This window comes from Rhineura floridana, chromosome 2 (assembly GCF_030035675.1).
Source record: "Rhineura floridana isolate rRhiFlo1 chromosome 2, rRhiFlo1.hap2, whole genome shotgun sequence".
Lineage (NCBI taxonomy): Eukaryota > Metazoa > Chordata > Lepidosauria > Squamata > Rhineuridae > Rhineura > Rhineura floridana.
This window is the reverse complement of record NC_084481.1, coordinates 130,323,257-130,341,646: the sequence shown is the minus strand read 5'-3', so window position 1 is coordinate 130,341,646 and position 18,390 is coordinate 130,323,257. Positions and strand designations below refer to the sequence as shown.

Below are 18,390 nucleotides of genomic sequence, written 5' to 3'. Positions count from 1 at the left end.
AAGTCATAAAAGTACAGTGATTCACACTCTGGATCGGGATTTTTTTTCCACGGTACCACAAAAAAGCCCCTTCCTCCATGGTCTACAATGGAGTAAGGAACCCAATATGCATGATGGAATGCTGTATCCAAACAACTAGCCATGGATTCAGCTGCTGCATACAGCACTTTAAATTGGTATCTATGTAAGTTATAATAGGTCCTCCACAGTAAAGGTCTGGAAGGAGAAGTGGGATATAAGTTTACTAATTAACTAACTAAAATAAATAAAAAGTAAAGCAAGTGATAAGAATGGTATTCTGCAGTAATCTTGGAGAACTAATACAGCTTTTTTTATCATGCATCAAAACCTGAAGTCATGTACCCCTTGTTGTTATATGCCTTCAAGTCAACTACTACTTATGGTGACCCTATAAATCAGCAACCTCCAATAGCATCTGTTATAAACCACCCTGTTTAGATCTTGTAAGTTCAGGTCTGTGGCTTCCTTTATGGAATCAATCCATCTCTTGTTTGGCCTTCCTCTTTTTCTACCCCTAAGCCCTCAGAAAAATCTCTGCACAGAATTGCAGTCTTAATTGATTAAACCCCAATGTCTTCCCAACTGGCCTTACGAGCACTGTTCGGTAACACACACGGGGTAGCAGCGACATCGGTCTAATTTGACATCGTACCCTCCAAGCCTAAGCGTGTTTTCTTGGCAGTAAGTCCCACTCATTTTAGCGGGAACTATTACAAGTAAATGATTCTTCCGTGCTGCCCGTTCCTAGGCATGCTTACTTTCAAGACAACCCCACGGTGACCAGTGGGGTTTACTCTCAAGCACGTAGGCACAGAGCACTAGCCTCAAAGTTCAGCTCTCACAAGCCAGGTGGATGGAATGAGACGAATGGCCTCCAACCCACTGGGCGCAGGTAGCAGAGAATTTTTACGCCATAGTTCTCCACAACTCTAGGAAAGGTCCTTGTCAATTAGCGGGAAGAGAGGGAAAAAATAATTTCCAAAAACGCTTCGTCGGGGAAAAAAGTATCCCCTTTCCGGGAAAAGGCCGAGAGACTCTTCACTCCCTCTCCAACGGAAACAAGGCGCTATCAACAACTCAGCTTATTGACAGGCTCAAGAACTGAATCGCCCCTCTATATTCACTCACCTCCTTGGGCTAGCAGCCACGGGAACGGATGTTCTTTACCTACCCCAGCTAAAGCCACTGCGCCTGGCAACAACCGGCCTTTCTATTGGCTTAGCGCTCTTCCCGCGCCACTCCTCCGCCTCAATCGTCTCTTCCCTGTCAACGGCGCAGAAGCTAAGATGGCGGCCTTGGCGACCGGCGGGCTGACGCGGAGTGAAAGACCCACGACGAGTTTCCAAAGGAAAGGGCCGGACGGCGGAGGTGCCCGCTTGGCCGTTTTGCCGGGCACCCGGCCGTCGGTGCGGCACGGGCAGCTCCTGCTTTCCAGCGGGGTCCCTTCTCTGGACTATGTGCTAGGTTGGTGCCGGCAGCGCTACAGAGGCTCTTCCAGACACATCCCCCCTACTCCCCCAGCCAATTGTTGTGCGGGTTTCGTGGTTGGCCTACGCGGGGGAAGGGAGGGACTGCTTAGCTCCTTCAGCAGCGTGAGCAGCCCTCCAACCCCACCGCTTTCCTCATGACTGAACCTCCGCCTGGTCAGTCTATGGAGAAAGGCAAAGAGACAGCAAGGGACGGAGGGCATTCCTTCCGGCAGGGACGGATCCGGGTGTCGGATCCGGTTCTGTTGCCTTCCTCTCTGAGCCGTGGCATTCTCCAATGTCCAGAGAGAAGGAAGTCGCCAAAAGAGACTTGCAAAGCTCGAGGAGAGCATGCAAGTGTGGGGCTGACGTGGAGGAGCGTTGAGCCTGGGGCTGACGTGGAGGAAGGGAGACAGTCTTTTAAGAGAGTTGCACCTATCGGACGCTAGATGCCGGTTGGCTGGCCTTCTTGCGCTCCTTTCCCGCTCGCTCGCCCTTTCGCTGATGTCCTGCATAAGGACAGCATGACCAGCAAGCTTGCTCACATCAAAGCATGGATGAATAGAAAGCATCCCTCACAAAAGTTTTGGATAGACTTTGCTCAGTCCTATGAAAAAGAAACAATCTGATGCCTCGGGGCATATACAAGTAAGCTACAAATTGATTGAACACAATATTCAGCATGCCCATGTGATTGGTGCAATGCACACCAATTTCAATCTGCAGGCCATCTCAGCCTACTGTGCCTGTGTTGTTGTAAAACTACTTAAAATAATGGGTTAAATGTTGGCGACTGGCCATGTATAAAAATAGTGCATGCTTTTGTTTGTTTTTAAACGTGTGCATCCTGCTTCATAGCCAAAGCTCTCAAGGGAGCTTTGTGTAAAATAAACATAATGTAGTGGTTTGGGCCTGATGTGTCTGCTGGGGAAACTTAAGGGATCTCATGTCAGCCACTTAGAACCTTCTAAAGGAAGTGTGGGATGTATGCAACTTATGGATAAAACAGTAACTGTTCAGTTGTAAAAATGTTGCTTAAGGCCACTCAGGTTATGTGTGCAGTATATCACTTTGATCATATAAATTTGGTCCTCACTTTTTAGTAATTACACTAAAAATCAGTGGGACATGTACATAATTGTGTTTGGAGTTTGGTTTAAAAGTAGGATGTTACTCTTGTGGGCAATTCCACTCCTTGCCTCTTTTTAAGAGGAAGGACCTAGGAGAAAGGGAGTGATAACTTAGTGAGAACAAACGTTACTGAAGTATACCTTGGATGTGAGAATTATTATTAAAAATGTTCCATTGAAGAAGGAATTTTCCAAAATGTGATGGGATTATAATAAAGTACATTTCTAGCACCTGGATTTCTTCTTCCTTTTTCTCCTGTCAGTGGTGCTATTCCAGTTTTGTGGTTGCTTTTCTGCATTTCCATTTCAGACAGAAGAGACATGTGTGGCTCCATATATGTGAAAATGTCATGTGCTAAACAATATGTGGCTCTCACTCTAAAATTCCAATGTAAATGAATCTGTGAGTGCACAGATTTGGTTATGTATTAGGTTGGCTGGGAGTGAGTTCAATATTTTTCAGGTGTGCATATAATTCTCACATCTCCGAACACCTTCAGGGGCTAATCAGACCATGGGTGGTTTGTTTTACATCACCACTATGCTAGGTTAGACAAGCAGACCATTATTTCAGACAGAAAAGAAAGGAAATGAACAACTATCACTGATTCAGTCCTTATTTATCATCATTGGGAAGGGAGTAGTTGATAATGCTAGTTCAACAGGGAAATGGTTGGCTGAACTGTTTTTACAGATGTCAATGGCTGTACCCAAATGTTATATTATTGTAGTGCTTACTTCTACTTAAATTTTTGTATTCTTCATCCACTTCCTCCTTTTTTGGTGGGATAAGTTCATTTTGGAATTCTCCCTGCCATTCTGGAGCACAAGGGCTGGTACTTCTCATTATGAGGGCATTTAATTTCACATGTGGCCCTAAAACACATAATTCAGAATCAATTCCAAGAGATATCAATGAAACTTATTTGCAAGCAATGGAGTTGAGATGCAAATTTCATTTTCTAGGCTTTGATACAGCAGAGTCATGGGGGTGGGGATGGAGAATAGATAAAGCTGTCTCTTTCACCCTCTTTCACCAACTTATATATGTGCTATAACTAGGAAACAGACTTACATTTTCTCTTGTATTTTGTGCTGACATGTTTCAGCACATATTTTAATGACTTTTTTTGCATTTTCCAGTTTTACATACTGGAAATTAAACCTTATGAGTTTAAGGAGAGCTCCTCTATTCTGAGATTAGCAATTTTAAGCAGGTAGTTTGAATACCTGAATAAATTACAAGTGGCAAGTATTTGTTTGTGCCTTTTAAAATATAAGGATCTGTCATACAATTGGCCTTTTCCAATGTTATGTACTCTGTCTGATTATTAATTCTTCCAGGCAATGTTGCTTAATGCATGCAAAGCGCGTTACAATATTTCAACCAGGATTGGGGAGCTGGTGGCCTTCACATCATCTCTGACTGTGGACTACATTAACCGGAGTCCAACAACATTTGAAGAGTCATAGATTCCTCATCCCTGGTTTAAACCAACTTTCTAAAAAATAATTGTAAATAGGGTTAGGTATTTGGCCACTTAAAACGGTTTGATTAACTAACTGATCAAATTTTGTCAAGTATTCTTAAAGCTTTAATGTTGTGAGAACATCAAATGATAATTATCAACAGATTTGGTATTTACGTTATACAAAAAAAAAAAGATAGCTTTTGTTGTGAAACAATGGATTGCATCCAGACTAAATTAGGCTGTAATCCTATACTGATTTACCTGGATAGTAAGCTCCATTGTGCTCAACAAGACTTCTTTCTGAACAGATACATATAGGAGTACACTGTTGAACTTGGACCCATTGAAATCTATGGAATGCTTCAATCGCATTGATTTTAATAGGAGTGAAATTCATTTTGCTTTGTATAGATCCAAGCTAGAGACATTAGCTTACAAAATTGTATGTATTCATTTATTTTTAATTTTATTTGCCTTTCCACAAGGAGTTTAAGGTAGTCCATGCTGGTCCCCAATCATGTGGGGTAGGATAGGTTAATACATGTGACTAGTCCAATGTTCCCTAATGAGTTTCATGATTGCGTAAAGATTTAGAATGGTCTCTCTGGTTCTAATCTGACATCTACCCCTAGACAGTGTTGTTTGCCATTGATGATCATGTTCCTGTTTGGAGATCCCAGATATAAATATTTAATACGAAGTCTTTTACTAGTCTGTTTCAGATAGAGTATTTTCACTCACCAGTGTACTCATTCCTATATAGTTCTTTAGTTTACATAGTACTTAGGAATTTCCATTTTCTCTGGATGCCAGTCCATCACATAGGTGGTAGTCTGTTGTCTGGTCCAAGGACAGGAAATGTGCTGATGTTTGCAGTCTGAGGGGGCGTCGCTGGCTTACAGACCCCAGTTCATTTCCTGTCCTGGTCCAAGGCAGACGCATCAGAACTACTCTCCATGTGAGTTCTTACCTAGGGGTTAAATTCCCTTTTATTTAGGGGCAAGGGGGATGGAGATTCTTCCCCCCTTCTTCTTTTCTGGCCCCTTTTTAGCCCTTTTTAGCCCATTTAAGCCTTAAAGGTTTTGTTCCTTTTAAAGTTATTTAAAGTTTTGGCGCGAAAAGGCGCCATTTTGTCAGGCTCCGCTGAGGCCACGTGTGTGGGAGCCCGACCCAGCTCTTTCCGTCTAGCAAGGGGGGTTACCCAATTTATTACCCTTGGAGGCCCCCTCCTTTCCCGCCTTTTCTCCGCGGCCTTACCGGCTTTCTCTGCCTCGCTTCTCTGCTGCCCTACCGGGGCAGAGCAGTAGCAGCCCCTCTCTCCTGCGACTGTGCTCCTTGTTGCAGCCACAGCTGCCGCTGGGAGCTGCCAGCAGGCAGAATCCACTCTTCGCTGCAGCTGCAGCCATCACCTGGGACCCACCGGCTGGGCGATCGACTTCCCACTTGCGGCTTTGTCCACTCAGTAGCAACCCAACGATCAGCTGGCCAGTGGGTCCTTCACACCCCACCGGCACTAGGCGGCCCAGCAGGGCCAGCACAGCCGCTCGGAGCGTGCAGCCGGCCAGCGGGTCCTGCGTGACAGCACGCAGCCCGCTCTGCTGCTGGTGTCCTGGCCCGCCAAGCAGCCACCTGACGGGACCGCTGCTTCCGCCCCCCCAGCCTTCAGCTGGCTGGCGGACCACCGCAACCGCTTCCCATGGAATAGGAAAGGAATAGGTTGCTCAGCCTGCAGCGCCCCCTCCTGGTTAAAATAATAATAATAATTTAAAAAAAATTAAAAGTAAATAAAGATAATTATGAAAAGAATGTGAATAAGCTAATAGGATGAAATAGGAATACAAGTCAAGTTTTTTGTATAATGTAGCTCCACCTCATACCAATCACAGTAGTGAGCAGAGCAGATCTTGTTTATACCTCGGATCCTAAGCCTCCACAAGCCGAGGGTGAAAGGTTGACCAACAGTCAGTTTTTTATGCTACCACTCCATACCAATCGCGGTACTGGGCACAGTAGGCCTGGATTGGCACTCAGTCATTACGCTACCACCCCATACCAATTGTGGTACTGGGCAGAGCGAGCCATTGTCAGCATTCAGACATTATATACTACCACCCCATACGAATCACGGTACTTGGCAGAGCAAACGTTGGCTGCCACTCAGACGTTATGCTACCACCCCATACCAATCGCAGTACTGGGCAGAGCAAACCTTTGGGGCACTCAAACATAATGATGCTACCTCTTACCAACTGCGGTACTGGGCAGAGCATGCCTTTTTGCTTTTGCACCCAGTCATTTTGTTGGGTGGCCATTCCACCTCCCAGGCTATCTGGTCAGCGAGTCAGCAACCTTACCATAACTCCTTCTCATGGCCTCTAAACAGGATGCGGCCGAGCTGCCTGGCTCCTCGCTCGCACAGTCAGCTCAACCTATGGCGAGCCCACCTCTTCCCCTGTCGGGTCAGACGGCTGCTCAACCTCCTCCCGTTACGAAGAAATAAAGGAGGACACACCACAAGGGACCCTCTAGTCAGCCCTCCAGCAGGACTAGATACATCGGGCAGGAGGAGCAGACACATGTCCTAGTGCCCCAGACAGCCCATAACCTCAGGGACCAGGGCCCCTCAAGGCCGGGGTCAGGCAATGTACCCAATGTAGAGCCCTCAGATGGCGAATCTAGTGGCCTCTCCCAGCAAACAGCTTGCCCAATGCGCTCATCAAGCCATTCTACTTCGAGCCGGGGCCGGCCTCTGGATTTTCAGGAGGATTTCATGGAGAAGGTTAGGGAGGCCTTGTTTAGCTCCATGGCTAGCAGCTTCGACTCTCTTCAAGTCACAGTCTCTACCCGCCCCTCCAAGTCATTTTCTTCCGGGGGGCAAAAGGCTAGGAGCAAGTCTCATCGCACGATGGAGCCTCTCCCTTATCCAGAGGAGGAGGGGGAGTTGTCCCCAAGTCTTTTTGACGCGTCGAGAGGCAGGTTCCGTGATGACCAACCACAAGACCATGACCTCCCATCGGATGAGGAGCTCTCAGAGGCGGGTTGGAGCACCAATTCTGAGGATGAGAAGCCTGAGCCTCTTCCGCAGCGCCTCTTCAAGTCTTCTCATTACCCCCTGCTCTTGAGGAGAGTCAGGACTACCTTGGGTGTGGAAAACCTGGGGGTTGATAAGGCTGCTGCTATGGGCATAGATCCGGAATGGGCTTCACCCTGTCTCGCAGCCCCCATTCCAGCTCCGGTCTGCAGGTCTGCCCTGGCGGAATGGAACAATCCCTTGCAGTCCCGTAGAAGGAGGACCCTGGCCAACAAGTTATATGCCATTGAAGCTGATGTTATGGAGTTTCTTCAGATCCCGACAGTGGACATGCCAGTGCTGGGCCTTGTCTCTAAAGGGAGACATAGCTAAAGGACCCTACGGAGCGCCAGCTGGACTATGCCTTGAAGCGGGCTCACGAGGCCGTCGCCATTGCCTTCAGAACCTCTAGCACTGCATCAGCCTTCACTAGGGCCTCCTTGGTCTGGCTGGACGAGCTACTGGACAACCCTGAGCAGGACCCAGAGTGCACTAAGAAGACACTGTTAAAGCCTCATAGAGCAGTGTCCTTCATCGCAGATGCCACAATGGACTCCTCTCAATTCACGGCCAGATCCATAGCAGCCGACATCGTGGCACTGCGCACTGTCTGGCTCAAGCATTGGGAGGCTGACAACACAGCCAGGGCCAATCTCGTTACCATACATGGCGACCGCAAGATGGGCAGGCGTTTCCAGAGAAAATACGCCCCCTACAACTCTCTTCCAGCCCTTTCGAGCCTCTAGACAATCCCCAGGAGGTAGAGACTACAAACCCTCCTCCCACTACTCATGGGCTAGTCCTCACTACAACACCAAGCAGCGTCCAGCTCAGGGAGGCCGCTCAGACTACACAGCCGCCATCCCAAAGCATGGCGGTCGGGCCCGTCGTTAATGACGCCTTACACATTGGGGGCTGTCTGCTACACTTTGCCCCCACATGGGAGGACATCAGGATGGACACCTAGGTCCTCAACACAGTCACCAGAGGTTATTCATTAGAATTCTCCCACCCACCACATCCCAGATACATTCCCTCCAGGCTTCCAAGGGATCAACCAAGAAAGCTCAATCTGTCAGCAGCTGCATGACACCTGGTGGAGATCCAGGCCATAGAGGAGATCGAGCAGTCTCAGCATGGCTCAGGTGTCTACTCTGTCTTATTTCTTGTCCCTAAATGGGACTTCTCATGGAGGGCAATCCTAGACCTCAAGCACCTAAACAGGTCGGTGAGGTACCGCAGATTCAAGATGGAATCCCTAGCCTCCATCAGGGAAGCCCTGCAGGAAGGCGATTATTTGAAGGAGGCATATCTCCACATACCGATCCTTCCTGGGCACAGGAAGTCTCTGAGGTTCCTGCTCGGGCACTGTCACTTTCAGTACAGAGCCCTGCCTTTCGGCCTCTCGTCAGCCCCAAGGGTGTTCACAAAGATAATGGTGGCCGCAGTGGCCCATCTCCGGCTCCAGGGAGTACACATTTATCCGTACGTCGACAACTTGCTCTTGAGGGCGAGCATTTTACAGCGCGCCCAGGACCATGTCCACTTTACTTTAACTCTCCTCAACAGACTGGGCTTCCTAGTCAACCACAAGAAGAGCCACCTAGCCCCCTCTCGACAGCCGCAGCATGTGGGGGCCCTGATAGACACAGATTGCGGCCTCACTTGTCTCTCCCCTCAAAGGGTACAAGCAATTAGGGAGACAGCTTCCTCCCTCCGACAAAGCAGATCGGCGGACATCATGAGCCTGGCCAGGGCCCTGGGGCTCTTTGTATCAACCATTCAGATAGTTCTATGGGGCGTGCCACCATACACATCGCCTGCAGTGGGCCCAGCTCCCCCATCAGGCAAGCATTGCAAGATGCCGGCACAAACGGATTCCTCTGTTCAGGGAGCTCCGAAGGTCCTTTCAATGGTGGACGAGGCAGGACAACCTGCTAAGGGGTACCCCCTTCAGGGAGCCCCCCTGGACCATAATTACAACGGACACCAGCCTGCTGGGTTGGGGAGCGCACTGCAACACAGCATACACAAAGGGCACCTGGTCAGAGGAGGAGACGAATCACAGCATCAACTGGCTAGAACTCTGAGCAGTCCATCTCGTCCTCCTTCACTTCAGCCAGCTGTTCATCTCAACAGTGTCATGGTTTACACCAACAATTCAATGACAAAGGCTCACATCGTCAGACAAGGGGGAACCCGATCAAGGAGCCTACAGGCGGAGACCTCCCTTCCCATGCAGTGGGCAGAGCAAAACCTCACCTCCCTGTCAGCAGAGCACCTCAGCAGGGAGCACAACACCACAGCAGACTGGCTCTGCCGCCAGAGGGCTCTGCCATGGGAGTGGTCTTTACATGCGCAGGTGTTCACCAGAATTCAGCTGAGGTATGGCCGGCTAGAGATAGACCTCTTCGCAACAAATCTCAGCCACCAGCTGCCTCGCTTCTCCATGTGGCACTGGTCCCTGGGAGCGGAGGCCGTAGATGCCCTCTCACAACCTTGGCCATTCCCTCTGGTCCCTCTCCTGGGCTGCACCCTGCGGAAGACTAGGGAGGAGAGGGCCCACCTAGTGCTGATTGCTCCCTGGTGGCCACGGAGACCATGGTTCTTGGAGCTCCTCAACCTCTCAGTCGCAGATCCGTGGAGGCTACCACGGAGGTAGGATCTGCTGTGCCAAGGGTCGCTTCATCACCCGGACCCGGATTGGCTGAGCCTGATGGTGTGGCTGTCACACCCACATCAGACTTTGATTTCACTTTAGACAGTCATGGCTTCCCCCAAAGAATCCTGGGAAGTGTGGTTTGTGAATGGTGCTGAGAGGAGACTCCTATTCCACTGAGAGAGCTCCAGTGGCCAGACTGGTTTAACAATCAGCCACTCTGATTGAAGGCCTGTGAAGGGAACAGGGCATCTCCTAGCAACTCTCAGCACCCTTCACTAACTACACTTCCCAGGATTCTTTGAGAGAAGCCATGACTCTCCAAAGTGAAATAAAGGCGTAGTGTGGATGTGGCCAGGGACAGCTTTGGTTTACATTTGGGTGGGACGCTAGATGTGCCTGCTGTAGAATAAAAAGGTGAGGGAAACGCTGAAAAGCAATCAGGGCTGTGGAGTTGGTATGTCAAACCTTCGACTCTGACTCCTCTATTTTTCTACTGTCCAACTCTGACTCCTCTATTTTTCTATTGTCTGACTCTGTCCTTCATAAATGGCAAATGTATATCAATGTATTAATATTAATAAATTAATATTAATATTAAAATATCAATTTTATTTTGAAGTCGGAGTCAGTACATTTCTACCGACTCCGATTCCACCCAAAATTGCTTCCGACTCTGACTCCACCCAAAATTGCTCACGACTCCGACTCCACAGCCCTGAAAGCAATGATACTGTTCACAATGTTTTCCTTTTGGAAAGAAAAGGGTTTTCCCCTCCCCCGGGTCAGTGTTGGACTAGGACCTGGGAGACAAGGGTTCGAATCCCCATACAGCCATGAAGCTGACTGGGTGACCTTGGGCCAGTCACTGCCTCTCAGCCTCAGAGGAAGGCAATGGTAAAACCACCTCTGAATACCGCTTACCATGAAAACCCTATTCAAAGGGTCGCCATAAGTTCGGTCGACTTTAAGGTAGTCCATTTCCATTTTCAAACATGATTGCACAGAAATAAATCCCACTGAACTCAAAAAGTATGCAAATGATCAAACTAGGGTTGCCAGACCCAGCCTGCAAGAGGTCTTCTGTATCTTTAAAAGTTGTGCAGGGGGAAGGGAGAATTTCACCTTGTGCTTTTTCCCATTACAGTGTTGCAAGAAAACCTGTACTTAGCTGATTTTTCTCTTCTATTAACAATACAGAATCATTCTCAGGCCCTGAGCCTGGCACCCCTAGATCAAATCCACCCTCCCTTCCTCCTATCCCCTGCCTCTTGCCCCCTCCCTCCCCATCCCCTTCCAATCCCCTCCTTCCCCTTCCTCCTCCTCCCCCTTCTCTTCCTCCTCCCCATGGTTTTACCTATCTTAAGCATGATTGCAGGGAAGTAAATACTATTGTACTCTATAAGCATGTAAATGATCAAACCTCCCCTCCCCTCCCCCTTCCTTTGCCCCCCTCCAATATGCTCCCCCCTCCCCCATGGTCAGTTTTTCCTATCCTAACCATGGTTGCATAGGAGTAAATCCCATTGAACTCAATAAGCATGCAAATGATCAGACCTGCTTTCCCCCTCCTTCCCCTCTCCTCTCCCTTCCTCCTCCCCTCTTCCTTCTTCCTCCTCCCCTGCCCACTCCCCCCTCCCTTCCCCCTCCCCCCAGTCAGTTTTACCTATCCTAAGCGTGATTGCACAGGAGTAAATCACACTGAACTCAATAAGCATGCAAATGATCAAACCTGTCCTCCCCTCCCCCTCCTTCCTGCTCCCATCCCAGTCCTCCCCTCCCCATCCCCTGTGGTCAGTTTCACCTATCCTAAGCATGATTGCAGGGGAGTAGATCCCACTGAACTCGATAAGCATGCAAATGATCAATCCATTCTCAGCAAGCTTGCACAGGATCCCATTTCTTACCTCAGAGGCACATGTTACCAAATTCTTCCAAGCTACACAGGAAGTGGATTGGAAGAAGAAAGACCAACCCAAATTGTGTTTGCATTTTGACCAATTTGTAGGGCAGTACAGTATCTCAGAGAGGAGTTCAGGTCTCCTGCTCCCTTGGTGCATTCACTATAGCTGCCCAATTTCCCTGCTTTTTAAAGTTTGATAGAAATATCTGTGGGCTATAGGTACATTCTTAAACCTCAAGGTTTTTTGCCTATTAGTGAATTAAGTTAGAATGTAATACAGGAATACCCCGCTATATGGACCTTCACTTTACGGACACTCGCGAGTACGGACATAATTACAGTAGCACCATTCCCCTGTTTACATACGCTCGCTTCACAAGAACGGACACTTAACGGCATGACGCCACTGCCTGATCAGTTTCCAACTACAAACTTTTTCTTAAAATAAGGCCTACTGTGTTTATTTTAGTTATAAATGCGTTATTTACATCAGTTATGCCCGTATATGACGATTGCAGTGCGGTATATGCATGGATAAGTGAAAAAAGCTGTAGTGCTTCACTTTAAGTACATTTTCGGTTTACGTACTCGCTCTCGACACATTGCGTACGTTAATGCGGGGTGTTCCTGTAGATGGTTAACTGAGAAAGGAAGATCTCTTATTTAGAAAATCTGCTAGACTAGCCTGGTTCCTACCCCTCTTCATTTCAAGTGCTTTGTCTAATGAGAATGAGCTGGATCCAGAGATCTGCCTATGGAAGATGACTTTACTGTCCTCTCTTCTCGTCAACAGCTTCCCCAAAAATCTCCTCTGAGATTAATAGAATGAGGTGGTACAGGGTACTGGGGTGAAGGGTGGGATATAAATCGAATTAATGAATCATTATGGAAAATGCAACAGAGGTGTCTTCTATGAGTGGGAGCTCCAAACACTAAGGCATCTCTGCCCAGTTTTCTGTGTTTTTCCTCTGTCCTCAGTGCCACAACACACCCTGTTTAACCAACGCTCAGGGAAGGTTTTTGAGGGGACTGCTGGGGAGAAGAGGTCAATCACCTTCTGCCCAACCCTGACAGGTGGATCTGTGGATTCAACCCAGTATCCGCTATTAGATTTTAAGAACTGTTTTATTTTAATATTAGTTTAATATTAAATTAGATTAAATATGTCCCCAACATTCTGAAATACAGCTTTAGTTTTTAATCATGGATGCAAGTGAAGTGACTGCAGAATGTCCTATGATGGCCACCAACATGGATGGCTTTACAAGAAAATTAGACAAATTCACGGATGTCCAGCATGATTGTCTTTTCTAGTGAATTGTCTTCTCATTATGTATCCAAAGTATGATAACCTCAGTTTCATCATTTTAGCTTCTAGTGACAGTTCTGGATTAATTTGTCCTTTGTTGTTGTTATGTGCCTTCAAGTCGATTACGACTTAAGGCGACCCTGTGAATCGGCTACCTCCAATAACATCTGTCATGAACCATCCTGTTCTTATTTGTCTTTTTTGCAGTCCATGGTATGCGCAAAGCTCTTCTTTAACAACACATTTCAAATGAGTTGATTTTTCTCTTATCCGCTTTTTTCACTGTCCAACTTTCATATATATATATAAACCTCCTGCTTTCCTGTATGTACCTATGCATAAGCAAGGCTCAAGACATGTATAAAGTTGGCTTTTGTATCGTGCATATTAGCAAATGCTGCTGTTTACCATTAATTCAGAAAAAGTTATAATATATGCAGGAGTTGTATTTATTAAATTTATATCTAAAACATCTTAAAAATGAAAGACTTTAAAACATATTAAAACAAAACATCTTTAAAAACATCTTTTTTAAAAAAACAGGTTTAAACGTCTTAAAAAGCAATTCCAACACAGACGCAGACAGGGATAAGGTCTCTACTTAAAAGGCTTGTTAAAAGAGGAAGGTCTTCAATAGGTGCCAAAAAGATAACAGATATGTCACCTGTCTAATATTTAAGGAGAGGGAAGTTTATGGAAATATATTCTAGTCTCTGGCCCCTAATGTTGTCATGCAGGTCCCTGGCTCTTTTCTCCAGATGGAGGGGAGCCGAAAGATTTAAAGGGTAGGTGGTGGTGATAAATATGTTCACTTTCCAAAGAGGGGTTGAATTAGATTATGCTGCTGATTGACCTGATCCTATGTCCATCTAAGTTGGTTACTGCTATACTCCTGCTTACACCTGTGCAGTGGAGTTAACTCAGTCTTTGTCCTCAGACTCCATCTAAGATATTTGTGCAGATGTGCTACCCTGATGTAGTTGCATGGATTTGCTGTTCCCTGCACTGGTGCTGAACTAGTGCAAGGTGAAACTAGTACCCTTGCATTACTATAAGACAACTATACATACCTACTCAGAAATAAGCCCTGTTAAGGATTGCATCCTTAATCAGTAGCTATAGAGTTGAGTTACTCTTTGCAATTAAATACTGTTAGATCTTGATAAATGTTTGTAACCTATTGAGTTAACTGTACCAGGTTCTTCAAACTCTTGTTCAAATGAGGAAGAATTACTTTATGTAAGGATTATTCTGACTAAAACAAAGGAATGTTGGCTTATGACAATACTACTAAAGTACCTATATTTAGTTATGTAGAGCTCTGCAGGATCTTTTCACTATATTGTGAAAGTAATTGTAGTGTGTGATATATAATTATATGCAATATATAATTATTTAATAGTGAATTGTAAGAAGTATTATAAAGGTAATTAAAATGTTTTTCATGTTACATTTTTAACTTCCTGTATCACCTTTCGTTGATATTGCTAATTGTTGGAAACATTATTATGTATTCTCATTTCTTACATTAATTTTCTTCCTAGGTGGAGGTCTGGCAGTTGGAACCCTTCTTCTTATTGGTTAGTATGAAATTTTCCAATCTATTGTATCATACTTGTTAGCAATTATACAGTCATGGCATTATCTTTTTATTTCCATCAAGATCTTTAAGGAAAAATGTAAGACCAGTTTTTCTAAGGAGTTCCTCTTAAAAGATAATGCAAGATATGTTGTAAAGAAAGTATTATTTTCTCTCACTTGTTGTGTTCTCATATATTAAAACAATGAATTATTACAATGTGAACAAACTGGAACCCTTGTACTCTCCTCTTCCCACATGGCCAGAGGAGGACTTCAGAAGTTTTTTATGTCATTTACACTTAAACGTGGTTTGTCCTGTCACCTGAACTGAGGATTTTATTACCAATTATGGTTAGTTAGTCAATAAAACTAAGTTTTCCGTCTTTGCGATTGATAAGTGAGTTGTTTGGACACCAGGAATCCCTAGGGTCCTAAAGAGATGCTGTTTCCCCCTTCCTGCATAAGCTAGTGGCTTCTGTCTCGTTGTAATCTCCATTTGAAATCAGGTACACCTTTTAAGTTATTTTCTGCAGATTCTACTACACAGTACGTGTGGGTGGAAGTTAAAAAAACAACATGATATACATGTCTACTGAGAGAAACATGTCTCTCTGCATTTAATGGGGCTTATCCCAGGTAAGTGAGTACAGGATTATAGCCTAGGCTTTCTTGTGAGGAAGGAGCAGAGAAGAGTTTATGGTGAAAGGGCCCCTTGTACACAACAACCTGAGGGTAAGCACACTTGAATTCAATTGGGAATTATGCATGCATCTAAACTCAATAAACATGCCATGAAGCCTGGAGATGTACTAAGCGGGATAGTGGGTGGAGAAAAAAACATGTCCCTTCCTTTATAAAGATGCATCATTTTGGTTAAAGGAAGCAAACTTTGGTGTCTATGATACAAGCACTAAGCCTGCAATCCAAGGCACATTTACTTAGGAGTAAGTCCCTACTGAACAAACGTTCTCGTTCTCTCTCCCTCTCCCCTTGAATAACCCCCCTTCAGAAAACTCCTCCTTAGGGCAAAGGAAATGAAGCACTTGCTGACATGCAACAGCATCTTCAGTATGTAGGGACCCATTCACTGCTCCATACTTCCCTTCACAACTTTTCTTAAAAGCAAGCCCCAATCACTCACCCAAAGCTTGCTGCTGGCTGGCAAACTGAGCTTGCAATAATCATAAGAAAGTAATAATAATAATAATAATTTAATTTATAAGCCGCCTATCTGGCCAATGGCCACTCTAGGCGACGTACAATTTAGTTGCAATAAATGCATCATAATAAAATACACATAAAATACATATAACAGTAAAACTATAAATAAAGAACAATAGCAGTTCAGAGTAATAGGCGATTAGTCCCAAAAAATTAACCCTCCCCGGAAGTCCCAAAGGCCTGTCTGAAGAGCCAGGTCTTCAAGGCTTTGCGGAATACATTCAGGGAAGGGGCATGCCGAAGGTCATACGGGAGGGAGATCCAGAGAGTGGGGGCCACCACTGAAAATGCCCTCTCCCTAGTCCCCACCAACCTAGCTGTTTTAGTTGGTGGGACTGAGAGAAGGCCCTGAGTGGCTGACCTTGTCGGGCGGCATAATTGGTGGCGCTAGAGGCGCTCCATCAGGTAAACTGGGCCGAAACCGTGTAGGGATTTAAAGGTTAATACCAACACCTTGAATTGAGCCCGGAAAACAACAGGAAGCCAGTGAAGGTCGAACAACACTGGAGTGATATGTTCCCGGCGGCGACAATTTGTGAGTAGTCGAGCCGCAGCATTTTGTATCAGTTGTAATTTCCGGACCGTTTTCAAGGGTAACCCCACGTAGAGCGCATTACAGTAGTCTAAACGAGAGGTGACCAGGGCATGTACTACCAGTGGGAGCTGATGAACAGGGAGGTAGGGTTGCAGCCTACGAATGAGGTGTAATTGATACCAAGCTGCCCGGCTCACTGCCGAAATCTGAGCCTCCATGGACAGCTTGGAATCAAGAACAACCCCAAGGCTGCGGACCTGGTCCTTTAGGGGCAGTCTCACCCGGTTGAACATCAGGTCAACATTTCCCAACCTTCCCCTGTCTCCCACAAGCAGCACCTCAGTCTTATCGGGATTTAACTTCAACCTGTTCCTTCCCATCCATCCACTCACGGATTCCAGACACTTGGACATGGTCTCCACAGCCAACTCTGGCGAAGATTTAAACGAGAGATAGAGCTGAGTGTCGTCCGCATATTGGTGACACTGCAGCCCAAATCTCCTAATGATTGTCCCCAGCGGCTTCATATAGATATTAAATAGCATGGGAGAGAGGATAGAGCCCTGTGGCACACCACAATCGAGAGGCCAAGGGTCTGAAACCTCCTCCCCCAATGCTACCTGTTGATGCCTATCGGAGAGAAAGGAATGGAACCACTGCAATACAGTGCCTCCTATTCCCAATCCCTCCAGGCGATGTAGAAGGATACTGTGGTCAACAGTATCAAAACCCGATTGGTATGGATCCAAATAATCCGTTTCATCCAAGTGTGTCGACAACTGATTAGCCACCACTCGCTCAATGACCTTGCCCAGGAATGGTAAATTCGAAATTGGGCGGAAGTTATTCAAAACCTGGGGATCCAAGGAGGACTTCTTTAAGATGGGCTTTACAATTGCCTCCTTGAGGGCTAATGGCATTACACCCTTCTTCAAGGATGCATTGACCACCGCCTTGATCCCCTCGCCCAGTTTCTCTTTGCAGCTCACGAGGAGCCACGATGGACAAGGATCATTTAGACAGGTGGTAGGCTTCACAGTCGAGAGCACCTTGTCCACATCCTCAGAAGGGAGAGGCTGAAATCGATCCCATTTGACTGGCTTGCAACTGGCCAACTCTGATTCATTCACTGCATCCACGGCGTACGGGATCGAGCTCTGTAAATGTTCGATTTTGTCAGCAAAGTGCTTTGCTAATTTGTCACAGGAGGCCTTGGACTGTTCCAAGGGTTCCTGAGCAACTGGACCGACCAGGCTTCGGTAAGTACCTGAGCTTGACTGTCCGCCCTCTATGTAAACTTCTGTCTCTCAGATCCTCCCCACTCTCTTCTCCACAACAGCAACAAACGGTAGGAGCCAATTAGTATGCAAGGGGAATCCATGCTGGCTGCTTACTGTAGTGACTGGGACTCTAGGAAGGGGCCAGGAGGGGGCTTGCTGCAAAAAAATTATGGGACTGAGTCCCAAGGCGTCCTTTTGCGAAAACACACCTGCTGGATACCCCCAGTCACAGCACGCAACCCACAGCCAGAAACACTTAGTTTTCTTCTCTTTCCTTTCCTAGTTTCCTGATTTTAGATTTTAATTGTTCATTCTCTTCTAACAATCTTTTATATGGAGAAGGAGGTATACCCAGTGTACTCAAGCACTCTGGTAAATCATCCATGGTCTTACTATGGAGAATAAAATTCTCATGAATACTATATACAAAAGAAAAATAAACTTCTAATCTCCTATACAGGAATACCCCGATTTACGTACCTTCATTTAACGGACCCTCACAATAATGGACATGCTCCATACGCCACCATACCCTGCTTAATGTACACGCGCTTCGCAATTACAGACACTTAATGGCATGATGCCGCTGCCATCTAGGTGGCGATTGCCGTGCAGTACATGCATAGATAGTTGCTTCCCTCCGTGGTGCAGAGTGGTAAGTGGCGGTAATGCAGCCGAAGCTCTGCTCATGGCCGGAGTTCGATTCCAACGGAAGGAGGAAGTTGAATCTCCGGTAAAAGGGG

General features: G+C 46.3%; 2 protein-coding genes across 9 annotated transcripts in view; one reads left to right on the top strand and one right to left on the bottom strand.

Moving 5' to 3' along the window:
- The window catches only part of IMMP1L (inner mitochondrial membrane peptidase subunit 1), a 72,492-nt gene extending 70,821 nt beyond the window's left edge, over positions 1–1,671 (bottom strand). For 2 of the 5 annotated variants that reach the window (XM_061610550.1, XM_061610554.1), the window contains exon 1: positions 1,150–1,671. The gene's annotated coding sequence lies outside the window, so the exon portion shown is untranslated. Of the gene's footprint in view, positions 1–779; positions 1,103–1,149 lie in introns of those variants that run through there. The other 3 variants (XM_061610551.1, XM_061610553.1, XM_061610552.1) reach the window with 3 other exon arrangements.
- ELP4 (elongator acetyltransferase complex subunit 4) overlaps positions 1,165–18,390 on the top strand; it is a 307,806-nt gene continuing 290,580 nt past the window's right edge. For 2 of the 4 annotated variants that reach the window (XM_061610546.1, XM_061610547.1), the window contains exons 1-2: positions 1,261–1,485; positions 14,575–14,610. In XM_061610546.1, coding sequence (XP_061466530.1) covers positions 1,308–1,485; positions 14,575–14,610 — 214 coding nt within the window. In that variant the 5' untranslated portion in view covers positions 1,261–1,307. Of the gene's footprint in view, positions 1,486–14,574; positions 14,611–18,390 lie in introns of all 4 variants that reach the window. The other 2 variants (XM_061610549.1, XM_061610548.1) reach the window with 2 other exon arrangements.